This window comes from Phialemonium atrogriseum (assembly GCF_030411735.1).
Source record: "Phialemonium atrogriseum strain 8032-3 unplaced genomic scaffold QBC33scaffold_5, whole genome shotgun sequence".
Lineage (NCBI taxonomy): Eukaryota > Fungi > Ascomycota > Sordariomycetes > Cephalothecales > Cephalothecaceae > Phialemonium > Phialemonium atrogriseum.
In genome coordinates this window covers 220,003-244,111 of record NW_026848142.1, presented here as the reverse complement: position 1 = coordinate 244,111, position 24,109 = coordinate 220,003, and the positions used below count along the sequence as shown (strand labels likewise).

The 24,109-nt window shown below is 57.7% G+C and overlaps 3 protein-coding genes across 3 annotated transcripts; 1 reads left to right on the top strand and 2 right to left on the bottom strand.

Annotated features, from left to right (window-relative positions):
• Positions 1-15,142: 15,142 nt before the first annotated feature.
• QBC33DRAFT_556280 (uncharacterized protein) lies at positions 15,143-15,562 on the top strand (the record flags this gene model as incomplete). The annotated part of the gene is made up of 1 exon (XM_060429712.1): positions 15,143-15,562. The coding sequence occupies one exon, from the start codon at positions 15,143-15,145 to the stop codon at positions 15,560-15,562; it is 420 nt and encodes a 139-aa protein (XP_060286070.1).
• A 1,289-nt stretch (positions 15,563-16,851) lies between these two features.
• Positions 16,852-19,689, bottom strand: QBC33DRAFT_446907 (uncharacterized protein; the record flags this gene model as incomplete). Its single annotated transcript, XM_060424404.1, has 4 exons — positions 16,852-16,950; positions 17,030-18,328; positions 18,399-18,938; positions 19,075-19,689. 4 exons carry the CDS (start codon positions 19,687-19,689, stop codon positions 16,852-16,854), a joined length of 2,553 nt encoding a protein of 850 aa, XP_060286069.1.
• A 1,609-nt stretch (positions 19,690-21,298) lies between these two features.
• On the bottom strand, positions 21,299-24,015 carry QBC33DRAFT_529361 (uncharacterized protein). Its single transcript, XM_060427142.1, has one exon. The coding sequence runs from the start codon at positions 23,771-23,773 to the stop codon at positions 21,590-21,592; it is 2,184 nt and encodes a 727-aa protein (XP_060286068.1). The 5' UTR covers positions 23,774-24,015; the 3' UTR covers positions 21,299-21,589.
• Positions 24,016-24,109: the final 94 nt, after the last annotated feature.

Below are 24,109 nucleotides of genomic sequence, written 5' to 3'. Positions count from 1 at the left end.
TGTCTTGCCCTTCTTCTTGCTCTTCTTTGGCTTCTTGGTTGATATACCCCAGGAGTCCTCAGGCTGTACCTCTTGCTGGGCGGGCTCGTCTGCGATTGCCTCTGCATCTGCGCTCCGACTGGCTCCGGCGTCAGTGCTTTCTGGTAGTAGAGCTGTCTCGGTTGCTGCTTCGGGGGAAATTTCCGGCAGGACCGCGGGCGTAGTAGCACCAGAAGACATGTCAACTTCGGCCTGCCTTTTGCCTTTCTGCTTCTTCTTGGGTTTCTTAGTGGGCATTGACCAGAGGTTTTCGGCCTGAGCCTCTTCCTGTTGCTCCGGTTCGACTGCCAAGTCTGGCTCAACCAAAATGTCGGCAGGCTCGGACGTCGGAAGGGCGTCAGGACCTTCAACCTCCCCGACAGAAGGTTCTACCTCGGCCACTGGGCTGACGGGCGCGGGAGTGTCGAGGCTGGTCGCGTCCTCAACCCCGCGAGTAAGAGGTTCTTCCTCAGCCGCGGATGCCACAGCCACTGACGGCGGTTCTGGCTCGGAAAATTTGGTGCCCTTCCGTTTCTTGTCTTTCTTGCGTCCTAGAGAAGGCATCGTTCCCCATTCATCCTGACTGGTCTCTTGCTGAGGCTCAGTTGCTGCAGCCAGTTCATCGCCCAGCTTGACGGATTTAGTTGCACGAGAAGTCTCATCTTGATCCTCGACGGCCGGCTCACTGGTCTCTGCCGAAGGCGTCGCGGGAGTTTCGGTTGGGGATTCCCATTCGGCCGTCTTTCCCTTCCGCTTCTTGCTCTTCTTTAACTTCTTGGCTGCTGTGCCCCAAAGGTCTTCGGCCTCGGCTTCCTGTTGCAGTTGCTCCGGCTCGTTGGCAGTGGGTTCAGTTGGAATGCTAATCGGCTCAGCCTCGCGTGTCGTCGTCGTTGTCTCTTCCGAATCTCCACTTTGTGGCGCCTCGGGTGCACTGATCGGAGCGTCGAAAGGGGTTTCCGGTTCTGAAACCTTGACAGCTTTGCCTTTCTTGCCCTTCTTGGACTTCTTTGCTGGTGCGAAACTCGCGAGATACTCCTCTTCTCCTGTGGCACTTGGAGCAGCGATTTCGGCTGCGGGCTCGGCAGGTTCTTGCACAACGGGGCCCTCCGTAACGGACTCCTGCTCCTGTGCAGTAGGCTCCTGCGCGTCCAGACTTCTGGCGTCCTGGTTCGCAGCCGGGGAATCGTCGGTGACGGAAACCCCAAATGCCGCGTCGCGAGTTGAGTCATCTCCGGCCAGGGTAGGTTCCTCCTTTGCCTTGTCCACCTCACCCTCTTGGTCCGCCGTAGGATGCTCGGGGAGTGGTTCCAAAACCGGCTCAATTTGCGGCCTGCTCGCTCTCGCCCCTACCGTTGAGGCCTCTTCGCTGAGGTTCTCCAATATCGTTGACAATTTTGTGGGTTCGAGCACGTCGTCCGGGTCCGCCATCTTCAGAGCCGCAAGGGCTCCTTCAGTGAGGGGCTTGAAGTTGTCCTGGGCCCTACCCTTGCGCTTCTTGTCCTTGTGCCGCTTGACAAATGACGGAGGGAAGTCGTCATCCAATTCCCTGCTGTCGCTTGCGGCGGCTTCGGCGGAGGAGGGGTAAGGAGACACGGTGGGAAGGAAAGATGATGCCTCGGGCTCTTCGACATCCTCACCCGAAGTTGAAAACTCGGGTGGAAACTCGCTCGCCCCTTGGAGTGTACCCCTGCGCTTCTTCTTTGATTTCTTCAAGGGAACGGGGAATCCACTCTCAAGCTCGGTGTCGAAGTTCTGGTCGTCGCTTGATGCTGTATTCGGGGCAAAAGCATCCTCCGTCGCACTGGGCTCGAGAGCGGCAGCTGACAACGGAGCCTCCTGCAAAACATCTCCCTGCTGTACATCCTCTGCACCGGTGGCCGTGCCAAGGTGTCCTTTGGCCCCTCCATCCTTGGGTAGTTCATCCGAATGTGTCTTGGGAGCCAACGTCGATGGCTGCTCGGGGGTCATGGCTCTCTCTGCAACTTGCTTGCTAGCGGCAAGTTGAGATTGACCCTCATCAATCGCTAGCTCGGGCGTTATCGTCACAAGGGCGGTAGGTAGAATGTCCAAGGTAGAATCGCCAACGGCAGGACGCTCGTCCGACTCTTGGGTGGGATTGAGAACTGGCGGATCCGTGCGGTCTTCGGTGCTGTGAGCAATTGTGTCGTCGTCGCCAGCCAGATTGCGATCTTCTGGCACTGTTGTAGAAGATAGAGGGCCTTCATGCGAGGCCAGAACGGGTGATCTTTCTGGGACCTCTGACGTTGGCATTGGAGTCGTGTCTAGCTGCACTTCTCGTGTTTGCGATTGGGCGTCCTCAAAGGTGGCGTCATGTGAGCCCAAAACAGCAGGTTCTTCCTGGAGCTCCTTCGGGGTCGGCATTGGGGCCACGTCAAGGGTTTCTTGTGTTGGCGATTGGGCATTTTCAGGCCACTCCGCAAATGCAAGGCTTTGCCGATTTTTCTTCCCCTTTTTACCCTTCTTTGGCATGGTGAACTGGTCGTCAACAGTCTGTGTTTTTGACGAGGACTCCCCTGCAGTTTGAACACCTTGGTCGGCCTGCTGATAATCATCCAAGCTCGCATTGGCTTCTGGGAGGATATCTGGGAGAGGTTGTCGCTTTTTGCCCTTCTTGCCCTTTTTTGGTGTAGAAAACCAGTCAGCATCGGGCTCCTCGATCCCTTTCACCACAGCTTGACTGTCATCCTCCTGGGGCTCGGGTGGAGGGGTATTTGCAGATTGCGCGGTGTCGTCAAGCGGCGCCTCGGGGACGGCGCTGTCCTCGGGCTTGCTAGTTGATGCTTCGTCTTCAACCATTGCCAACGAGCCACGATTCTTCTTGCCCTTCTTCGACTTCTTGCCGCCGACAGCGAACTCCTCAAATGCCTGGGTTGCATCATTGCCTAAGCCTTCCTGGGTGTCATTGGTCGAGGAGATGGGCTCGAGGCTGGGTGGTGGGGCTGCCTCAGCCGACGTATCTGGCTGCTGTGGCTCCTCCACCGAAAGCGCGTTGTCATCGGGAACGAGCGGCGCAGAATCCTTCTGTTTCTTCCCCTTCATGGATTTCTTCCCAGACTTGCTGACAGGTTCTGGCCACAGGTCATCCTGAGAGGGCTCGGCCTGAGCAGGTTCGACGACATCGAAAGAGCGCGACTGGTCTTCTGGGATACCAGCTTCGGTTGCGCCTGGTGTTTCCAACGGAATGTTCTCCTGAGCGAGCACAAGTGGCGCAGACTCGCTAGGTTCTGAAAGCTCTGAAGGCGCGGGAGGGCTTGAAGGCTCTTGGGGAGTTTGTTTGGTATTTTTCTTGGCCTTCTTTCCTTTCTTTCCCGAAGTCGTTGGCACCTCCCACAAGTCATCAGCTAATGCCTCGACCGGCTGCTTGTCCTCCACTTCTGGGACGTTGGAGAGGGATTCCGTTTGTCTCGGATCTGCTTGAGTCTCAGCCTCGGCTTCTTCGAGAGACGGGACAGGTTCAGGACTGGTCGTCTCTTCTTCAGGAACCTGGATGGGCATGGGAGCGCGGGTCTCCTCGACAGCCGCAAGGTCGGCACTCGTGTCCTTCGCACTCTGCTTCCCTTTCTTGCCCTTCTTTCCCTTCTTGCCGGAAGTCGTTGGCACCTCCCACAAATCATCAGCCGATGCCTCGACCGGCTTCTTGTCGCCAGATTCGGCATCGGGATCTCCAGACTTGGCTTCTTTAGTAGGCTGAGCAGGCTCCTCAACGGCGGGAATGTCTAGAGTCATGTCCTCCACTTGCCTCCCTTTTTTACCCTTCTTCCCTTTCTTGCCTGATGTTATTGGGACTTCCCATACGTCATCAGCTGATGCGTCGACCGGCTTCTTGTAGCTAGATTCAGCATCAAGGTCCTCGGGATTGTCAGCGGAGGGTGGCGTCTGGTCTGGTAAATCCTCGGGCTTGGCTTCTTCAGGGGCTTGGGTAGGCTCCTCGGTAGTTGGGAAGTCGGTAGTCGCGTCCTCCATCTGCCTGGCTTTCTTGCCCTTCTTGCCCTTCTTCGCAGACATGACCGGCACTTCCCACAAGTCGTCAGCCGATGCTTCAACTGGCTTCTTGTCCTCGGCTTCAGGATGGGCGTCCTCCGGGGTCGCAGGGGCTGATTCTGCCTGGCCTGGGCCTGGCACCTCCTTGGTCTCGACGTCCTCGTGAGGCTGGGCTAGCTCAGAAGTGCTCGTCTCACGGGCAGAAGGGTCAGGGTCAGCGCTTAGATCTTTGACATTCTGCTTCGCCTTCTTGCCCTTCTTTCCCTTCTTGCCTGAAGTGATTGGCGCCTCCCAGAGATCGTCGGCCGACGCCTCAATCAGTTTCCTGCCCTCGGTCTCGGGAGTGGCGACCGCAACAGCCTCAGAGATGGTTTCTGGTTGTGCCAGGTCTGTGGCATCCTCAGTTTTGGTCTCTTCGGAAGGCTGGCTAGCTTCAGGACTCTCCTCGACAGCGGCAAGATCAGTCCATGGATCCTTAATGCTCTGCTTCGCCTTCTTGCCCTTCTTTCCCTTCTTTCCTGAAGTGACTGGTACCTCCCATAGATCGTCGGCTGATGCTTCAACCGGTTTCTTATCCTCAGGTTCAGAAATGGCCTCGCCCTTGGTCTCTGAGGGGGGTCCTGTCTGTCCCAGATCTGGGGCATCCTCGGTTTGGGTTTCCTCCGATGGCTGGGAAGGTTCAGGCGTCTCCTCGACGGCGGCAGCAGCAGGTTCAGGTATTGATTCCTTCATACTCTGTCTCGCACTCTTGCCCTTCTTGCCCTTCTTCCCTTTCGCCGCCGGCATCCCCCACAGATCGTCGGCCGGCGCCTCAACCGGTTTGGCGTCGTCCTGATCCTCCGCCGGTGATTCCGTCTGTCCCGGGGTTGCCTGATCTCCGGCCTCGGCTCCGGCTTCTTCGGGAGCCTGCGCCGGCTCAGAGGTACTTGTCTCCTCGGCGGCAGTGAAGTCGGCACGTGTGCCCTTCGTGCTCTGCTTCGCTTTCTTGCCCTTCTTACCCTTCTTCCCGGTTGGTTCGAACCAATCATCTTCGGGCGAGGGCTCAACGAGCAGTGCAGCGCCGGTCCCTTCGTCGTGGTCAGCAGGGCCTCGGACAGAACTTTGCTCTTGCTGGCTCTCACCCTGTATGCCCTGAGAGGCTGCATTTTCCTCAGAGTCAAGAGTGCCGAGCTCACGTGCGCTGCTGGGTTCGGGCTCGTCAAAGTCATCCTGGACTTTTGTGCGCCCTTTCTTGCCCTTCTTCCCCTTCTTGCCCTTCTGCGTAGGCCAGAGGTCGTCGGCGTCCGGCTCTGCAGAGGGATCCTGCTGCACATTGTCTGGAGATTGTTTATCGTCGGTGGTAGATGAGGCGGGGATTTCGGGGGCAGGCTCGGCAGCAGCGCTTTCGGGCTCCAGGGCATTGGAGGCGGTCTCGGACTTTTGCCGGCTCTTCTTGCCGGCTTTCTTGCCCTTTTTCTTGCCGGATCCGGTCTCCTGGTCCCAATCCATGGTATCATCAGCTGGGGAGGAGTTGTCGAGTACAGCAGGCGGTGTCTGTGTCCGTGTCTCTGTCTCTGCAGGAGGAACTGCCTTTTCCTCCGCAAGGGGACCATCGGAGGACACATTTTCTACTTCCGGACGCGACTGGTCTAGCGATTCTGGTTCCTCGGCGACCGTGTCATTGCATGGTTGAGATTCGTCCAATGCCCGCGTAGTGGAGGCATCCTGGATTGAGGCTTGCCCGTCAGGCATTAAAACAGCGGTGTCTGGGGCTCCACTAGTTGTGTCGTGCGGCCATTCGTCCGGGCTAATACGTGGCTGCATTCCCGCTGCGGGATCCATACCGGGCCCTTGCAAGGGCCCCACAGAAGGCTGAAATGGTGTTTGGGTTCCGCCCGGCGGCGTTGGCCCATGCCTTTGGTTCCCTTCTGGCGGCTCTTCACCAGCATCTTCCCGTCTGGACGTGTCGGGGGCCAATTGGCCCCTTGCTTCTTCAGCATGTGAGACAATAACCCCACCAATTGCTGAGACTGCTGAACCCAAGACGAGAGCTGGGGCGAGGCGACTCGTCTCGTTGTCGCCCGTTGGCACCGCGCCGGTGTCGCTGTGGGGCGCATTACTAGTCCTAGGCCCACCGTCGGGGCTCGCTTCGGCGAAGGACACCTGCCCAACCTCACCGCCACTAGTTGGCAATTCTCGCTTGAGAGCTGCCTCCTCTAGCGCGACGTTTCCTGGCTGGGCGATGCCTAAAGATGGGTCGGACGGTGCGGATGACTCCGGCATTGGGCTTCGCTCCACAACCTCACCGCTAGACGATGGCTTGTTGTCATCGCTGGCCTGTGTCGGATGGGGTATTGTTTGTTGTTGTTGCACCAGGTCATCGTCACCTTCCGGCCCATCGAGTTTGAGCACGTCTTCGTTGAGACTTCTGCGGGTTGCGGTAGCATGCCCCGATGGCGCATCCACGACGAGGTCTGCGAGTGTTTCCCGTGTTTCCGATTGCTCGAGATCTCGACTGGTGTCAACTTGAGAAGCAGTCACATCGGATGCAGATTCGTCAAGTGCACGTTTCTCGAGCGTGGGCTCTTCAGATGCAAGTTCCTTCGTTGTAGAATCCACATGAATCGTGTCCTCCGGTAGAAGATATTTGGACGCAGGTTCCTCAAGAGCAGGTGTATCAGATGTCGGCTCTCCAAGCACGGGGATGTCAGGCGAATGCTCATTAGGCGTAGAGACCTCAAGTGCACACTCCTCAGGCGGAGGTTCTTTAGTCGCCAGCTCCACAGGTATAGCCGCTTCGGAGGACGCCGTTTCAGGGGCAGCCTGTTCGGGTGCTGGCTGTTCAGCTGTAGGTTCCTCAGGTGGTGCATCGTCATCCAATACAGGCCTTTCAGACTCAATCTGTTCGAATACAGGTTCCTCAGATGAAGGCCCTCCAATTGCGTGACCTTCGGGCTCCCAGATTGTAGTATTCTGCGCCTTCTTCCCTTTCTTCCCCTTCTTGACCTTTTTCGTACGAGTGAAGAAAGAATCGGCACCGGCATCGGCATCGGCAGCCCGAGCTTCCGTCGTATCAGGCACGGCGGGATCGGCGAGGGCCGCTTCAGGCTGGGTGATGAGAGGTAGGTCGCTAGAAGTCTCGTCCCGCAAGTCCGCCTCACTTGACGGTGGTTCGACCTCCCTAAGAGTACTCTCGCGAACGAAGTCGGAAGCGCTCGGTTCGGGGACCGGGGAATCGGGGGGTGGCTCTTCGGGCTCTTCAGGCTCCCAGGAGAATGCCTGCTTGCCCTTCTTCTTCTTCTTGCCTGTCTTCGAAGTGCTAGCAGATCTTTGAAGCGTTGCTGGGTGGTCGTCCGCTTGTAGCTGCTCAACCGGAGGGGCCGACTCGTCCCCAACTTGTTCCCACAACGCGGGCTCTTCTTGTCTCTGGGCTTGCTCGGGGGTTTCGTCATCAAGAATCGGATCCTGGACCCAAGACTTCTTCTGCTTCTTCTTTTTCTTCTTGGACGATAGCGGCTCGAAGAAGTCTTCAGCTTGAATCTCAGCCGCCCGAGTTTCCGTGGCCACGGTTTCTGGTACTTGGTCCTCGCCTTGGGTCTCGGGGATCTGAGAACCCGTGGTCTCTTCTAGGCTAGCAACAACGTCAGGACTCCGAGCCTTTCGACCCTTCTTCCCCTTCTTGTTCTTCTTGGTCTGGACGAGGTCCAATTCCTCCGGCGTCAGCATCTCTTCGGCCGACTTGGCGCTTCCGGACGGGCTGTCAGGCTTCGTAACAGGTCCACCAATCGCCTCCTCGGCAACCGTTTCGAGCTGGATGTTGTCACCCCGTAACGCCCGGGAGGGAGGTGAGGTCTTTGTATCCGGCTCGCCTTCTCTTCCGGACTTATCATCATGTAGCAGGGAAGCAACCAGGTCGGTGCCAAAAAGCCCGGCAGCGACACCAGCCGCTATGTCGAGGTCAGAGGATCCCTTTCCGCTATATTTGCGGCTTGGTGACGGGCTCGGCGACCTTTCTGGAACGCCGGCGCTGGCGAGAGTCTTCGCTGACGGAGGGGTCTGGTAGAGGAGATACGAGCTACGATCTTTTGTCATCGGATCTACCTGGACGGGTTCATCCCCAGCCTGCTCAGGCTCGCCGGCCCTCTTGGTAGGTGTCTCGGCAGGTAAGGGTTCATGCTCGTCGCGCAAGCCTTCAATGCGTTTCTTAACGGGCGGTGAGCGTACCAGAACATCTCCAATCGACCGCTCTTGAACAGGGCTTTGCGATGTAGGTGACTGGCGGGCAGAGTGGAACCCTTGCACGGACTCAACCTCTCCAGCATCTCGAGCAAGGCCGTCCAACGAAGGTGCCACTTCTGCCTTGGGAGTCGCTTCTTGCGACCCGATAGAGTCGGCCGCCCCTTGTGCGGCCGCTAAGGCAGTATCAAGACGGAGGTCGCCTAGACTGGGGAAACTGCCTAGGCTGAGATAGTCAACATCTCCCTCCCGCTCCTCATATTCGGGGCTGGGGGATTCTCTAGATGACGATGGTTCGCTAGGCGGCAGCTCGGGAAGATTTGCCTCAAAGTCGGACGACAAGGTCCCCGAGCTCGCTTTCTCCACCAGGTAAAGGGGCATGATCTCCCTACCCCACGAGTTTGGGCGCGAGCGGCTCTTGGGTACGCTGCCGAATTCCGGTGGGGGAGGAGGGCCTGGTGAGTGCGGTTGGAGAGACCTGGGAGTTCCAGGGGAAGACGGCACAGATCTCTGTCCTAGGCGGAAATGGATCGGGACAGCAGTCTGGCTGGCGGACTTTGTCGGTGTTTCGAAGGCGCTGCGACGGCGTGCGTGGGTCTTCACCCGAAGGTTCTTTCTCTCCTGCTCTGGGGGGGTATCGGGACGACTCTCGGGCAAGTCAGGGAGGTCATCCAGGTCCGGATTGGGAGACCCGGGTTCGCTGGGTGGTAGCGGCAGTAGGTCGCCATATTGGGGATCTATGGCAGGTTTGATGACCCGATGGACGATCTCGGGATCGACTATCTGATCATCTGTGGAGGGCTCCTCCTTCTCCCGAGGAGCGTGGGTGGCATTGGAACGGGACATCTCAGCGGCGGCAAGAGCCAGAGCGCCCGCTAAGCCGACACCTGTGCCAAGGGTGCCGGCATTAGCTAAAAAAGACGGCTCGTCGGTCTCGTCTTTCTGGCTGTCTGCGCCGCCTGTTTTCTTGAGAAACCCGAAGAAGCCGCCACTACTGTCTTTTTCTCTACTCGTTCCGCCTTTATCATCGGTCGGAGGAGCCGATGCTAGTGACCTCGTATCGTCTGCATTATCGGCGTGGTCCCCATCTCCGTTCCTTCGACTCCCGTATTGGTTGTCGTGTCTGAGGGGCTCCGAGACAACAGAGGTGACATCGCGATCAATTGGCTTATAATAATCGTCACTTGCACCACGGGGCTCTTGTTGTCCAGCTGTGTCGAGATCATACTTCGTACGTTGATGATTCTCCTCTTTATCGCCAGAGTCTCCAGGGGAGACTTCAGAGGATTGGACGGATCGGTCCCGCGGTTCAGAAGAGAACGAAAAACGCTCCGGCTGCTCCTGAGACTCCTCGGCCAGGTGCCACTCGTCAATTGGCTCAGCATCCCTACCACGCTGGAGGTCGTCAAAGGCGTCAACCGGCACCGATACAGTCTGATTCTCCCCCGACGCCGCCGCATCCTCATAAGCGTCAGCCCAGCTGGCTGCAGATTTACGCGACTTCTTGGACTTGTTGGACTTCTTCGTACGCCCACCCGCCCAGTCATCTGTCTCGACAACTTCCATGGATTCTTCTCCCTGGGGCGCCTCACGCGTGGTGGTGGACGTGGTTCCCTCCGAATCTAGCGCCATAGCCCGAGACTTGGCGGCCTTTTCGCGCTTCTTCTTCTCCTTCTTGGTGAGTTTCTTGTCCGTCCCTTCATCGGCGTCGTCGTCGCCGGCATCAGCGGGCGGTGTCGGTTCCACCTCCTCCTCGGGCTTCGAAGTCGGTTCTTCAACTTCGAGATCCCGGGCCATGGCCGCCTTCTCACGCCTCCGTTGCTCCTTTTTGGTGAGCTTGACTTCCGGCCAATCGTCTCCAGCGACATCGCGAGCAGCTCGTTCGGGATCTGGCTCCTGTGCGGGGAGGCTTTCCTCTTCCTCCTGCTGATGTATAACAGCCTTGTGGAGTTTCTTCTGCTCCTTCTTACTGAGCGCATCCTCGGGCCATTCATCCCCAACGGCATCGCGGGCAACTGGTTCCGACTCCGGCTCCCATGATACGAAGCTCTCGTACCCTTCCGCTTCAGCCTTAGCAGCCTTCCCGCGTTTCTTCTGCTTCTTCTTGCTCTGCTTTGGCTCTGAAAAATCGTCGTCCAGCTGGGGGATAGATCTAGGTTCCGAAGTCGACTTCTCGACAACGGGCTCCGGCACACCGATGTCATCACTCTGGGCCTCGGAAGGCTTCTTCTTGCGTTTGTTTTTCTTGTCCTTCTTGTTGGAAAACGCATCCCAGTTGTCCGACGGCGCCTCCATTTCCGAGGCAGGCGTCTCCGCGGCCTCGCCGATGACGAAGCCGGACTCGGAGGCTCTGGGAACAGAGTGTCCGGTCTCTGCGAACGGTCGCTGGTGATCAGAGCCCGGAGGTGAACTGCGCCGGCTGTAGGTAGGATCGTCGATGACAATGTTGGGGTCGAAGCCGGAACTTTGCAACCCGGCCGCTAGGGTGGCCGTGAAGTCCAGGTCATCGACAAAGGAACCAGGTATCTCCGAATTCCTCGGGCTCTGCGGCTTCGGTCCGGGCTCCGGAGGAGTATCGTTGCGGTTGTCGTCGTTGTCCAGCGCTCTCGAGCTGCTGGAGGGCGCTTCCGGCTCGGTCATAGGGGCGTGATCAGCTGGTGGCGATCTCGACCGCCGCTCCGTCTTCTCTTCCCCAGTCTTTGGTTCCGAGGATTCACCGTCCTTGGCAACCGCAGTCACAGCGCCAGCTCCTACGAGAGCCATTGCGAGCGCGCCCCAACCGGTGGATTTTTTTGCGGGAACAGATCGGGGCTTCACATCCGCCTTGACTGAAGTTTCCGGGGTGGACCTCTCATGAGAATGATGCGCATCCTCTCCCACATTATGCTCTCGCTCTCCATCCTTCTCGGCCGCGCCCGCAGACTTGGGCTCAGAGACAGGACCTTCTGGAGCCTCAATGATTTCGTCCTTTGGACCGATCATCACCGACGGGCCAGGTGCTTCCTCTTCAGACTTCTCTTGAACAGGTTTTGGCGCTGCCTTGGCCGCCTTGGCCGCCCGCTTCTCCGGAGCAGGCGAGGGCACCGGGGTCGGCCGGACGATGTTCAGCATCGGACGCTCCCGCTCGCAAGACGGATCCCTGGACGTGAACTGGGGCGTCACATCCGGTCCTGACCTGAGGCCCTCGGGAGCGCGGAACCTGTACAGATGCTTCGGCTCGATGACGTGGTCGATGCGGACGTCGGCATTCGGTGCATCGTACGAGCTCTTCTTCGGGCGCTTCGTCATCTCGGGAGGCGTCACGATGCGGGTCACTGGCTCTTCTTCGTCCGCCCATTTCCCCACGACGGAGGGATCGGGTGAGACGCTGCGCGATCGGATTTCCTCTTCCTTCATCTTCCGGGCCATTCGCTTCTCTCGGTAATGCTGGTCGGCCGCTTCCTGAACGGGGTCTCGGACAGGCTCTTTCTCCCGCGTGTGATGTTCGACTGGCGAGGCATCCTGGGAGATCGCGGCGGGCTCTGCCGAGGAGGCTGAACGCTCCACCTTCTCCCGCCGCCGCTCCGACTCGGCCACTTCGATCTCGAACGAGTCTCTCCGGCTCAGGCGCTGCTCGCCAGCGACGAGTGAGCGGGTTTCGGGGACAGCGTGGTCGCCCTCCTTGTCGTCGTCGTCGGCGAATTTTGGCTCGCGGAGAACCTTGTAAACCATGGGAGTCAGGGGCCGCTTTGGGGTGGTGTTAGCTGGGGTCGGGAAAGCATCGTCGTCAACCTGGTACTGAAAGGGGTCGATTGGCACCTTCGAAGAATCAGCCCCAGACTCTCCAACTGCTCGATACTCCTCCTGAGCGCTGCCGGGCTGGCCGGGTCTCTTCAAGTCCCGGTGTTCGTCCCTGCGTGCGTCTCTATGGTCAGCCGCCCCGCCTTCCTCCTTCCGGTTCCGGTCTCGTTTTTCCCTGCCGCTATCGACAGGCGCCTGCTGCGCCTCCCGCTCGCGAAGCCTCTTGGCAGCCTTCTCCTTCTCATACTCAAGCTCAGCCTTAAGCCTCGCAAGCTCCCGCCTCACCTCCTCCCGCCGCTCCTTCTCCTCCCGGCTAGGCTCCTTGCCACCTCTGTCGTCGACAACCGTCACGCCCTCCCGTCTAGACCGGCGCGGCCGCTGCGCGGCATCGCGCACCTCATCATCCTTGCGGCCATCATCGCCGCGCGTCTCGCGTCGCTCATCGGGAGCCGGGACCGCGTCCCATCTCCGCCGCGTCTCGGGTTCGCGACGGCCCTGCTCCCCCTCGGCGCGGCGGCTCGCCTCGGTAACGGCCGCAACGGCCTCGGCGAAACCCACCCTGCCGGACCTCCGGCGAGAAGGACGGGCGCTCCGGTCCTGATGGTGATGGGAAAGGCCATCCAGGGGGGTCTTCTCCTCCAGGACGCGGGTGGACACGGGGGCAATGGGCTTGGGTGCCTGGATGGGGACGTGGTCTGGGCGCGATCGGGCGATCGGGGGCTCCGGGGCGCCGGAGATGACGGATGCCGGGACAGTTACGAACTTGTTTGGGTCTGATGTCGGCTCGGCGATGACGCGCTGCATCGGCCGCACGTCTATGGAGGCGCTTCTTGGTTGCGGGATTGGCTCGTCAAAGCGGGATGACGGTTGAGGGGGCTGGTATCTGGTTGGACGGAAGCCACATGGTGTGTTGACGAACCCGCGAAGGGAGTTGATGGGCCCAAACAAGTCGGGATCAACAGCGGAGTTCTTCCAAGTCGGGGATCTGACTTCTCCGGATGGCTTCGGGGGGGCCACAGGAGGAGCAGGCCTGCTGCCACTTGGCAGATGGGGGTGTGAGAACTGGGCCGAGCCGTATGCCAGGCCGGGGTCGAAGTCGCCGCTAGAGTCGTCGGATGACTCCCAGGCCGACTCCCAATCAGACTCATCTCCTGATCCGTTGGGCCGGTGAGGTCTCGAGGAACCAATCCCGCGGTCCATGTTACCACTCGAGTTTTGGCGACGGAACTGGCTAACGGTCTGAGCCATCCCGGCGAGTCGTGATGGCCGCGGCCTACCGGCCCGCTCGAGGTCCCTCACGTTCTCGACCTTAGCGTAGGCGGAGAGCTGGCGTCCCAGCTCGAGTATCTCCTCGTCCGTCTGGGCTCGGCGGAGGGCCGGGTGTCCATCGGGCCCAAGCGGGGGTTGGTCGGCGGAGCGGCGAGTCGCCGCCGCAGCAGCGGGTCGGGAACTGGGCTCATTGCCCTTGGGTATGTATCCCGTCCCGTAGGCGAGATCGCTGTCCACGGACGAGGACGAGGAATTCTTGGACCGAAAGGCGGCGCGGCGCTTCTTGCGGGAGCTCGTTCGCGACCGGGCACTCGAGGCGGTGAAGAAGGAACGCAGGCCGAAGGAGCGGCTCTTGCCCGAGATGTTCAACAAGGACGACGAGGTCGAGGATGTGGACGAAGTGGTCGACTCCGGGTTTGAATCAAGGGAGAGCCGCGATGGCATGGCGGCGGAAGTGGAGGCGACAGTCATTTCCTCTCTGGAATGCCGCCTCCCCGCGCGACGACGGCGGGAGCTTTCAGGGCTCCGTCGCCGAGGTTCACGCATCATAGTAGTCGCAGTAATGAATCACGGCCCATACATTGATGTTGTTTAAGGGGGTTTGTAGTAAGAAGAGCTGGTTATGGCGGAGGGACCAAATAAGGCTGTAATTCTGTATGTTGTTTTGATTTCAATACACACACAGGTGATGAGGCTGGGAAAACCCACTAATTACCAACAAAGCTATCCTCAGCTACCTCCATCCTTGCAACTATTGGTACTATGTAAGCGCCGGCCGCTCTTCAAGGCACCCGACCAGGGCCAAGGGTCGGGACGAAGGAGGGCTAGGGAAACACCGAGGCTTGTGTGGGTCCCGGTCGTGCTGAGGTGGCTCCACACAAACCCCGGGAACGACGAAGGCGGAAACGTCATCTGCGTACAGTGATTGGGCGAACTTGCTGTTATTAAAATCAGACGAACACACCAAAACTAACAACATCTACCGTAGTACATCCGTAGACAGTCAGTAACTGAGCGTGCGGAGGAAAGTTCGCTATAGAATCAGTGAATGTAGAAACATATTGATCAACTACCCATTGACCATATTGCCAAAACCTCGATCATCGGATCGCCCAGATGCCATCCTTCCAGTGATATCCCCTGCTTTTTCCCCGAGTTGTCCCGTGCCGCAACCTTTTTCCTAAGTCGCCAACGCCTATGGCTTTTATTATGAGGTTGTCTCCGCGGGCAGGGCGAAAGGGATGCTTCTTCACTTATGTAGCATCATACCTAAATGAACATCAATTACTCAATAGAATCTCAGTGGGGCTCCTTTTAGGCCATGCCCAGGGCCATATTATTACTTTTATACCCTGATTACTCTAGTTGCATGCAGTGCTTCTTCTAGTATCCCTCACGTGGGAAAACTCGTGCGTTGTGTTGGATAGCGGGTTTATGTTGCGTGGCAGGTTGTTAGTAGTGTTATAGGGTCGTGCCTCTCGCCAAGTCGGGGCCGAACCGGGCCCGGTCCTGGTCTAGGAGAGTGGTGGGTCAGGTTCGTTCCGTTCCCTTGTTGCCTGGCAACCGCTTCCGGATCCGTTGTCCCGCCGTGCGCCGCGGCATCGCGTGGTTGCCGGTTTTGTTCAGAATCGCCTCACTTTCTGTCCACCTCCCTTCTCTGTCCCTGGGCCCGGACCCACTTTGGCTGGACTATATATCACCTTCTTCCGAATTCTCTTCCCTCGATTCTTCTTTTCCAACCACCCTCGTTGCGTACGCCGCGTTACTAATCTGCTACGGCTTTGATATCGAGTGCTCACGCCTGTGGCTTTTGTAAGCCAAATCGCTCCGACGATTTTGCTGGGTTTGTAATTATCACATGGCTTATAACGTGTTTTTGGTGGCTTCCTTGGGGGCTCCTCGCAACCACCACGCCTTGTTTGTCGAGACGGACCCTGTCTCTAGAGGCGGCATACTCCTTAATGTAACGGGGAATATTCAGAATGGAATGCAGTTCGAGGAGAGATCAACCAATAAGCCCGAGGAGTCAGCCGGTTTTGTCGACCAGTCACCTCTCGGTTGGGTTGCCGCTGGGGACCTCGATCGCATGCGCAGTATCTGCGAAAGAAACCCTCCACCGAAGAAGCAGTTCAACGGCCCAAAGCGACTTTACCCCAAGGAACGCCTGCGGCGCTGCCAAGAGTGGACGAACGAGACAATTGACGCGTTGACCAACAACCGTGTGCTACAGTCATTTGCCATGGCAACGACAGAGACCCCTGCCGAGGAGGAATACTAGACTTGGAGCGAAGACTACGAGAACTGGTATCATATGCACGAAAGATGGCCGCTGCGAGTAGTCTATAAAGAAGACCCGTAGAACAAGAAGGGAAAGGGAAAGTGGAAGGGTAAGGGGGGGTTTAGGTGGCCTTGGACTCCCGTTCCAAATTCGACGTGGGCACAAGGATATTATGGCTATGGGATGAATACCTTTCCTTAAGAACACCAGCGACGTATTCGTGCCAATCATCACGCCAGTCGCCACAGGCAAACATCGCTATCGCGTACTCCCAATAACTCGGATACCACCCAGCCGATTCCCAGTCAACCAGGACCAAGTTGCTGTCGTCCCCGACAAGGCTATTTTTTCGCTGGGAATCTCCGTGGGTAAACACGGATGCGTGGTCGTGAAGGGCGAGTGGGGAAGACACGACGGTAAAACCTAGCTTTGGATAAGATGACGCCGAGCGGCCACGACTTACCTGACATAAATCCTCATCACTGGCTTTGTCCATGCTTGTTGGTAGGGAAGATTACGGCGAGCTAGACGAGTCGATCTAGGCCGAAGGATGTGGAGTTCTAGCTTGACGCATTGCCTCGGAAAGATTCATCATCCGCCCCAAGTAGACAGAAGGAAGACAGCGAGAGAGCCAAACCAGGGCCCAGTAGAAGCAATGGAGGATGCTATATCTCGGTCTATGTTACTACTTTCAGACAGGTGCTACCTTGCGCGACAGGCATCTTGCACAACCTCACTAACAACCATGCAACGGACCGTAGCTGTTACGCAGGCATAGCCACCTACCCTAAGCAGCTTGCACCGTACGATATTCGAGCGCGAAACCCCGTGCGAGTTCACCCGACTTGGAAGGGGTTCTGTACGATAGTAGCGGTCACGGGAGCCATGTGGTTTGAGGAAATTGCTTTTTATGCTTGTCCGAAACCCCCTTGTTCCGGGACTTCTCTATTGGCTCACCAACAGGTATCATCCTTCCAGTGATATCTCCCTGCTTTCTCCCCGAGGTGTCCCGTTTCGTAACCTTTTTTCCCAAGTCGCCAACGCCTGTGGTTTTTGTACGCCGAATCGCTTCGACGATTTTGCTGGGTATCTATCTGAGAACACCGTTTTGTTTGCGTTTTCTTCCCCCAAGCGGAAAAAAAAGACCTTGTCCGGCGCCAGCCTCCCCGGTAATGATAGAAACTGCAGATATATGAGCGATCGTCCTCGGTATATTAGTGAATGTAGGGCAGAAGAAACTGACCAAGTGCGATCAAACCGCGACAGCTTGGAATGATAGATACCTTGCCCTAACCGTGCCATTTCATCCCCATGCTGGGGTCTGCGAAAGTAGTGAAATTGATCTCGCCGGTCTGCGGATCGGGAGGGAACAACGTATTGATTGTATCCTAACAGGTGCGACAGACCGGGTCAGCAAAACACGGGCAGGAACCGACGGTTGTAACAAGCAAGAAGGAGAAGACTAACCCAGTCGATGTTCTCCATGGGGTTCGAAGACCCCGCCATACCAAGGTTGCCATGCTGCTGAGGATGGCCGACGACGCTGCCACCATCGCTGCTGTTCTCGGAGCCGTCAAGGTTGCGCGGCGGCAAACCCCAGAGCGCCTCGCCGTTGGAGACGCCAGCGAAGACGACGTTTGGCGGGGGACCGGGCGGAGACGACATCATCTGGGGTTGCATGGGTGGGCCGCCTTGCATCATCGGCATCCCCGCCGTCGAAGGCATTCCAGGCTCGGTCTTCAGACCGGGGATCGACATCTGCTGTTGTTGAGCGTTCATTTGAGACATCGGGGGCCCCGGCATGTTTGGAGGCTGAGGCCCGTCTGATTTGATCGCTTGCTTGCCGGGGACGGCCCGGGTGATCGTAGTTGGACCACGCATCTTGCGCATGCTCTGGTAGACGCCCGTCTTTCCCATGATCTCCGTCAGGATCGTCCTCCCCTTCTGCTCACGCGGCATGTTGGGATCTAGGTGGAACACGTAGTCGAGGCATCTCCAGATGCGATCGGCCTCCTTGTTATTGGGTCGGTAATATATCTCCGTGGCGAGGAGGAGAGCGATCTGGAACTGTTGGTACGCTCCAATGTACCAGGCCCAGTCCTGGAAGAGGGGATTCGTCTCCAGCTGGATGGCGGACTCTATGATCATGATGCCACTCATGACCAGCACGCTGATGAGATTCTGGGGCATGGGGTTCGTAGTATTCGAGTGATATGGGTGCAGAACCATGGCGTGCAACCGATAAATAAGTAGATGCATGACTCCTTTCGCATACCGCTGGATGGGGATGTGGTCATTCAGGAAGCGATCATACTTCTCAAACATGCGCTTGCGGAAGTTCTCGATCTTGGTCAGCACGGCCGTCAGCGTCGTCTTCCGCGTTTCCAACTTCCTCCGGTCGGTCCAGATGATCCGCATCATCTCGTTGATCTCAAATCTCATGAGGGGAAGAAGGGTCGACGTCCAATGCTCGGCCGGCTCCGGCGGCACGGTTACGTACGGCGCAAGTTCGTCCTCTTCACAGTTGATGGGCAGCTTGGTATCATAGTCCTCTCGCCTGATGGCAGGCCGCGGCCCTTGTGCCTCGCAGGTCCGAATATCCAGGAAGCAGAGCTGATGCCACAACAGACGACGGACGTGGGTTTCGAGAGGGGTGAGGCCGTATGCCTCCCCGTCACGGTGCAACCCCATGCACTCGGACATGCGCACGGCAGCACCCACGAGGACCGAGTGGGAGCGAGAGACCTCGGCCCTACAGAGGGGAATCTGCTTGAGTGTGAGCCTCTACACACACAAGTTTCAGGGGACGCGCTCCGAAACATAAAGTTCGGCTTACCATATACATGATGAAAGCCTGCATCGTCTCTATGTTTGTCGTACGAAGGAAGTTTGCCTTGCTGAGCGCCGTCTCCGTCCCAACTTTCATCCTTTCAACCATGTTAACCTTGTTGACGCCAAACTCCCGTCCGATTCGATCCTCGTCCATGCTAACCGTGGCGCTAAACCAGGCGGCAAACACGACAGCCTGGATCGATGGGCGTGGCTCGACGCCCTGGTCAAAATCATCCCAGAACTGGGCGTATTGTCTCTCGAACGAGGGACGATGGACGCATCTCGCAATAGGGTGGACAGCATCAAAGTACCGCTGCAGGAGATAGTGCCCGGCGTCTCTGTTGGGGATGAAGGCCAGTATAGATGGCGTCTCGATGACCTGGCCGAAGAAGAAACCACTCGTGGGTGGGATATACGAATCAGTCGGTTTCAAAAAGTCAGGCACGGATCTTTCTGAGCCAGCGGCTTCGGACATGGTCTCCTCAGGACGACCGCCGTAGCCCATGGAGGGCGGCGGTGTCGCGCCCGATAGGCCTGCTTGGATCTGTCTCGCGGTTAATATACGACCGGCTATCCTGCTAGGGTGTCTGTTGGTTGGTCTGTTGGTTGGTCTGGCCTGTGGAGAATGACGTCCAAAGGCGCCCCCAAATTCATGTGCAATGGAGTGCATGCATACACACCTCTTCAGAGATCCGTGGCCGGTTAAGGCCTCCTATTCGTTCGGTAATGCGCATCTTTCCAACCTGGATCCCAAGGTCGATGATGTCGTCTGCAGCCTCCAGATCGTCCCCGTACGTATCGTACGTAAGGTCCAGGGCCACCATTGGCGTGATCTCGAGGTCGCGCTCCTCGTCAACGTCCCCCTCGACGTCGTCGGCGATGATCCTCTGCTGGTAGGCAGCGCGCGATGTCGACTTTGCGACATCTCGCTCGAGTTGCCGCTCCAGGGAGCCGACCTTCTCCTTGATCTCGGTCAGCCTGAGTTGGCTGGCCTCGTCAAGCTTGGATCCCAGGTAGACGCAGTCCCGGGAGAACTTTAGGCAGTTGGTGCAGGTCTGGGACTTGTTGCACTTGAGCTTCCGGCGGCGGCACTCGAGACAGGAGGTGATCATGCGCATGCGCCTACGGATGGGCTTGGGGTTTGGCCCTGTAGGTGGTGGCGTTGGTGTTGTCTGCTGCTGAGACGACCCGGGATTCAGGCCTGGGGGTCCGCCGCCCGCTCCAACGACGGAGTTGGTCCTCACCGAGGCGGGCCGTGTGGTCCCATCCAGGCCGAGCCCCCCCAGGCCACTCATGTTGCTGGCAGGGGCACCAACAGCACGCGGATGGGGCGGGGGAGGGACATGGTGTTGGGCCGCCTGGCCCGGTTGGCCCGGTTGTCTGGAAGGATGCCGGTGGGGGTTGGTAAAGCCGGATGAACTACTGTTGCTGTTGCCTTCCATTGGGGGCGGGCACCCACCAGGGCCACTTCCTCCAACGGTTTCAGCGTGGCACGATCAGATGAACCAGGTCAGTGGCACACCATTCCTCGCTCGCCAACCTGCTTAGAACCGACGGTTGGTGGGGCAGGGCGAGAGAAGCTGGCGCACGGCAGCAGGGCTGCTCTAAGCCTGGGACTGGGTAGAGACGGTGAACTGTCGAATAGGATCCCTTAGGGAGGCACTCGTTGGGGCACAGGTTGCCGCTGTTTCGCGAGTTTGAGCGCAGATCAACGCACGTATGGATCGTATGGCTGGGACCGGTGGGTGAGCCTTTGGCCACTACGGACGTAAAAAAATAAGAATGTCTGCGAGACGAAGCTGGCGTCTGGTTTGACCGCCTTTCCAAGTATATAACTGCCCAAGGGGGGTTGCACTCGGACAGCGAAGACGCACACGGCTACCTGGGCAGCATGGCTCCGTGGCAGTGGCGCGCCCCGGGCTGAGATAGTGCCGCATCCTGTGTGTACTACGCAGTAGCGTGCGTGGTTAGCTCTCCTGCGGAGTGTAGGCACGCCCTCGGGGCAGACAGGCGGGGGATTTTCAATTCGCTGGCTTGTGGAACCCACAAACTGGCTGCGGGGTCCAGACGATGGATTATGCGAGTGCGAGCCTGAAGGGGAAAGGAGTAGCAATTGAAGGCACCTCCGGGTGGTTCAACATGTGTAAAATGATTAGAGACCAGTGACAAAGGAGCCCCAAGAAGATACCTGGATAACTTTAAAGTGCCACCTTCCCAGTCTCATAAGCACCGTACCTCAGGCAGGTGGGCCCTGTACTTGTACATGCTTGAAGATCGCTCTCTGTTCCGCACGCTCATCAACATGGTCCTCACCCATTGACTATCGGGACAGCCGGCAGCAAAAGTATAAATCATCGGGTGTGTGCTAGCTCTTGGTTAGGTACCTTTGGGGTGCCTTCCCAGAACCACCGTCCATCTGTCTACGTCGTAAGCTGGACATGCAGGAAATGCCGAAGGCGCACCGAGAGGATCTATGGATGGCCGATGGCGATCTCAACGCCACTTTCCAACTGCCAAACATGGATAGTATTGTATTTTTTTCCGCCCGCGTTATTGAAAAGCAAAGACGATAGAGAAGGACTCAGCTAGAGAGGGCCGGCAGCGGCCGGTGACACTTGCATATATTGTAGGAGGAGGTTGGGAGCTAGCGAGACATTTCAAGGGGCCAAGAGTTCTAGCTTGCTTCGATGCGATGCAAACGTATCCATATCCGTACACACACCCCTTGTAGCTGCGTCTGAAATGTGTGTGTCAGTTGGCAAGCACCCCAAATGTATCCACAAGGCGAAAATGTCTCTTCCGATCTTGGGACATGGCACGGAATGCAACATCCTGGGGAGCATCCTCCGGAGATGTCGGCGAAGAGTGCAATCACGCCCGTCTCGGATCGGAATGTTTTGAAGGCAGCCGGCAGCCATTGTGTAACTGCGTTGTTTCGTCTGTGCTTCCTGGCCTATCCATCACCTTCCCTAATGAGCAACCCTGCAGCCAGACCATTGGATTCTTGCTGATACGAGGCTTCCATGCCAACATTTGCGCGTAACTTCTGTGACAAGGCCATGGATTCCAATCTACATTGGGGCTAGAAGCTACCTAGAAGTATCAACATGGAATGGAACCAGGTCCCCTCCCCGTAGGCACTGGCCAGCCCGGGCGCGAACTCTGGTTCATGCACTCGGGGTTCCTGCCGTGAAACTAGCGCAGGGCTGCTGTCTCTCTCATACGTAACGCCAGGTGCCGCCATTGCTGTAGTAAGAGCCCGCACTCACCCGCCATCTGCCCACCACACTGCCTCTCGACAATCCGCAAGAACCACTGCAGACGTGCCGTCCTCGCCGGGCGCCCCTCGGCCAAGTCTCTCGAGACGACGTGGTAGAGCGCCTGGAGGACGGACGGGGGCACATTCTTCGTATACTTCTCCAGAAACACGACACACTGTGAAACATGCCGGTAAGCCACCCGGTTCCCCAGATGGGCTGCATAGGCAAACCTCACAGCAAGGCTCGCCACAATTGCGGCGCTTTCCTCTCCGTAGCTGCAACGCTGCTTGGTCCGCCGCGGCTCGTGTTTCCTCCCCATGTCCTCATAGAATTTAATGCCTAGGATCTTCCACAGCCTGGCTGGGCTGACGGCTGGGTCCATGAGCATTGCGTCGAGATACTTCCACCACGTGCGGGGGTTCCAATCCGACCCGCCTGGCCCGGATTGACTACTGACATATGCGTCGTGAAGCCCAATGGCCACCTTGTGATCGTCGGATGCGGTAGCAAGCCTCTCGAGCAGGCGTACGGGCAGCCGCTCGAGTTCCCCAAGCTTTTCAAACGAGCTAGGCAGTTCCGCCAGCCGCCCAACCTGCTTCAGGAATTTGCACAGGCCGTCAATGAGCCACCTCCGATCCTTCTCCTCGAGAGACAGGGCGTATGTGAGTGCTGCGAAGCCAGCAGAATCGTGTCCAGCGCACAAACGTTCGACGAGATGCTCAAATCGTTGAGGACTCGTCAGCCTTCCCCGGCTAGCCCAGTGGGAAATTAGAAGCCGGCATATCTCGGTGTTGGTCAACAAGACCGGGTGTACCGTTGGCTCGCTGCAAAGGATTTTGTGCGCCTCGAGCAGGGCGTCTTGGCTGATACGAGGCAATCGAGATAAGACCGAAAGCCAGTTATACCGCAGTTGGTGGCACGCCTCAGGAGAAAGAAGGGGCCGGTTCGACAAGCGTTGATTCGCGGCAGCAAACAACCGCCGCTTAGGGTCCATCCCTGATAATGCTCTGGAAACCGCCTGGACTTGTCTTTGATGTGAAGAAATGGCGTTGGTGGCAGAATTAATTGCGTCGCGACACGTCTGGTGGACCTCGTTGGCTCGTTGGAGCAGACATTTTGCAAGTTCCGTGTTGTTTGCGGTCGAGTCCATTGCCTCAGCTAGGATGGCTTGGAAACGGTCATTCGCTTCTGTTGCAGTTTGCAAGGAGCGCGCAACCAAAGAAGAATCCCAATTATCCGTGCCTGACCATGATGTGTAGAAAGTGTCGAGAACAGACAGAACCCCGTTTGACAATTTTCCATGGTAGCCGGTGGGAAGAGTATCCATAGTAAGTTCGAAGAGCTTGCACAGGTCATCGTTGGCTGGCAGCTTAGCCATCTGTGCCAACAACTTGGCCCAGAAGGAACTGCCGAAGTCGGACGGTACCAGCACTCTCGACGTCTTAATACCATTGATAACGGCGGAGCAGAGGGCGATGGAGAGGACTGATGTGTCGGGCACATTCCCAGACCGTGCGTCTAGGGCTTCGAACAGGGCTTGGAGTGCATTATCCAACTCGTCGCTTGCTACCTGTCCGAGAGATATTTGTTTCTCTAGTCGTTTGCATAGCTCCCTGTACTCCGGGGCCATAGCGTTAGGTGAGACTGCGAGGATGGACACTCGAAAAGAATCCAATTCTGCCAAGATCGAAGGGGCTTGCACAGATGTCGTGTTACGGCTTCGTGTAGGCTGTGGCGCTTGTTCTTCGAGATCCGTAGGCGCCCATTCCCTCAACCAAGCAGGCAAGGCACGTTCAGGCTTCTCGCCTGTAGCGGGCAGGCGCGTCGGAGGTTCCCAATGCCATTTGGAGAGATCCATCGAGTTCTGAAGGGCCCATGCTGGAAGCGAGGGCGTCGATTGAACGACATTTAGATCCCCCATCTGACGCTTTCCCAGTCGACGCCTGCTCTCGAGCGGCCCTGGGACGTTGCCAGTCTTTCGCCTCAGCTGCTTAGAGACCAAGCAGTAGCGGTCAAAAGTGCTCGCCAATAAAGCGTCTGTTACCCAGATACCATCTCGCGATGACAAAATCGGGTGCTGGAGGACTCGGCAGCATTGTGACGCTGGTCGTGGAGGCATCCCGAGGCGTGAGGAGGTGGCAGGCAGGATGCCCCTTTCGTATGAAGGCAGTTGTCCTGCTATATGGGCGTCATTAGAAGGTATGCGGTTGATTAATGTCGTCGTGTGGTCGGATTGGGTCGCAGGGACAGGCTTTGCCCATCGATTGTCCCAATTGACTTGGCAAACGTGTAGCTATGATCGAGTTCTATCGAGTTCACGATGTTGAGGTCGGGTTTTGAGGGTCCAATTAAAAGGCATTGGATTCAAAGCTGGGCAACGAGCTAAAGATTGTGGCTGAGGATCAAGGTCTCAAGTGTGGCTTCAACCAGCGGGGTCCGTCCAAACATATGCCTC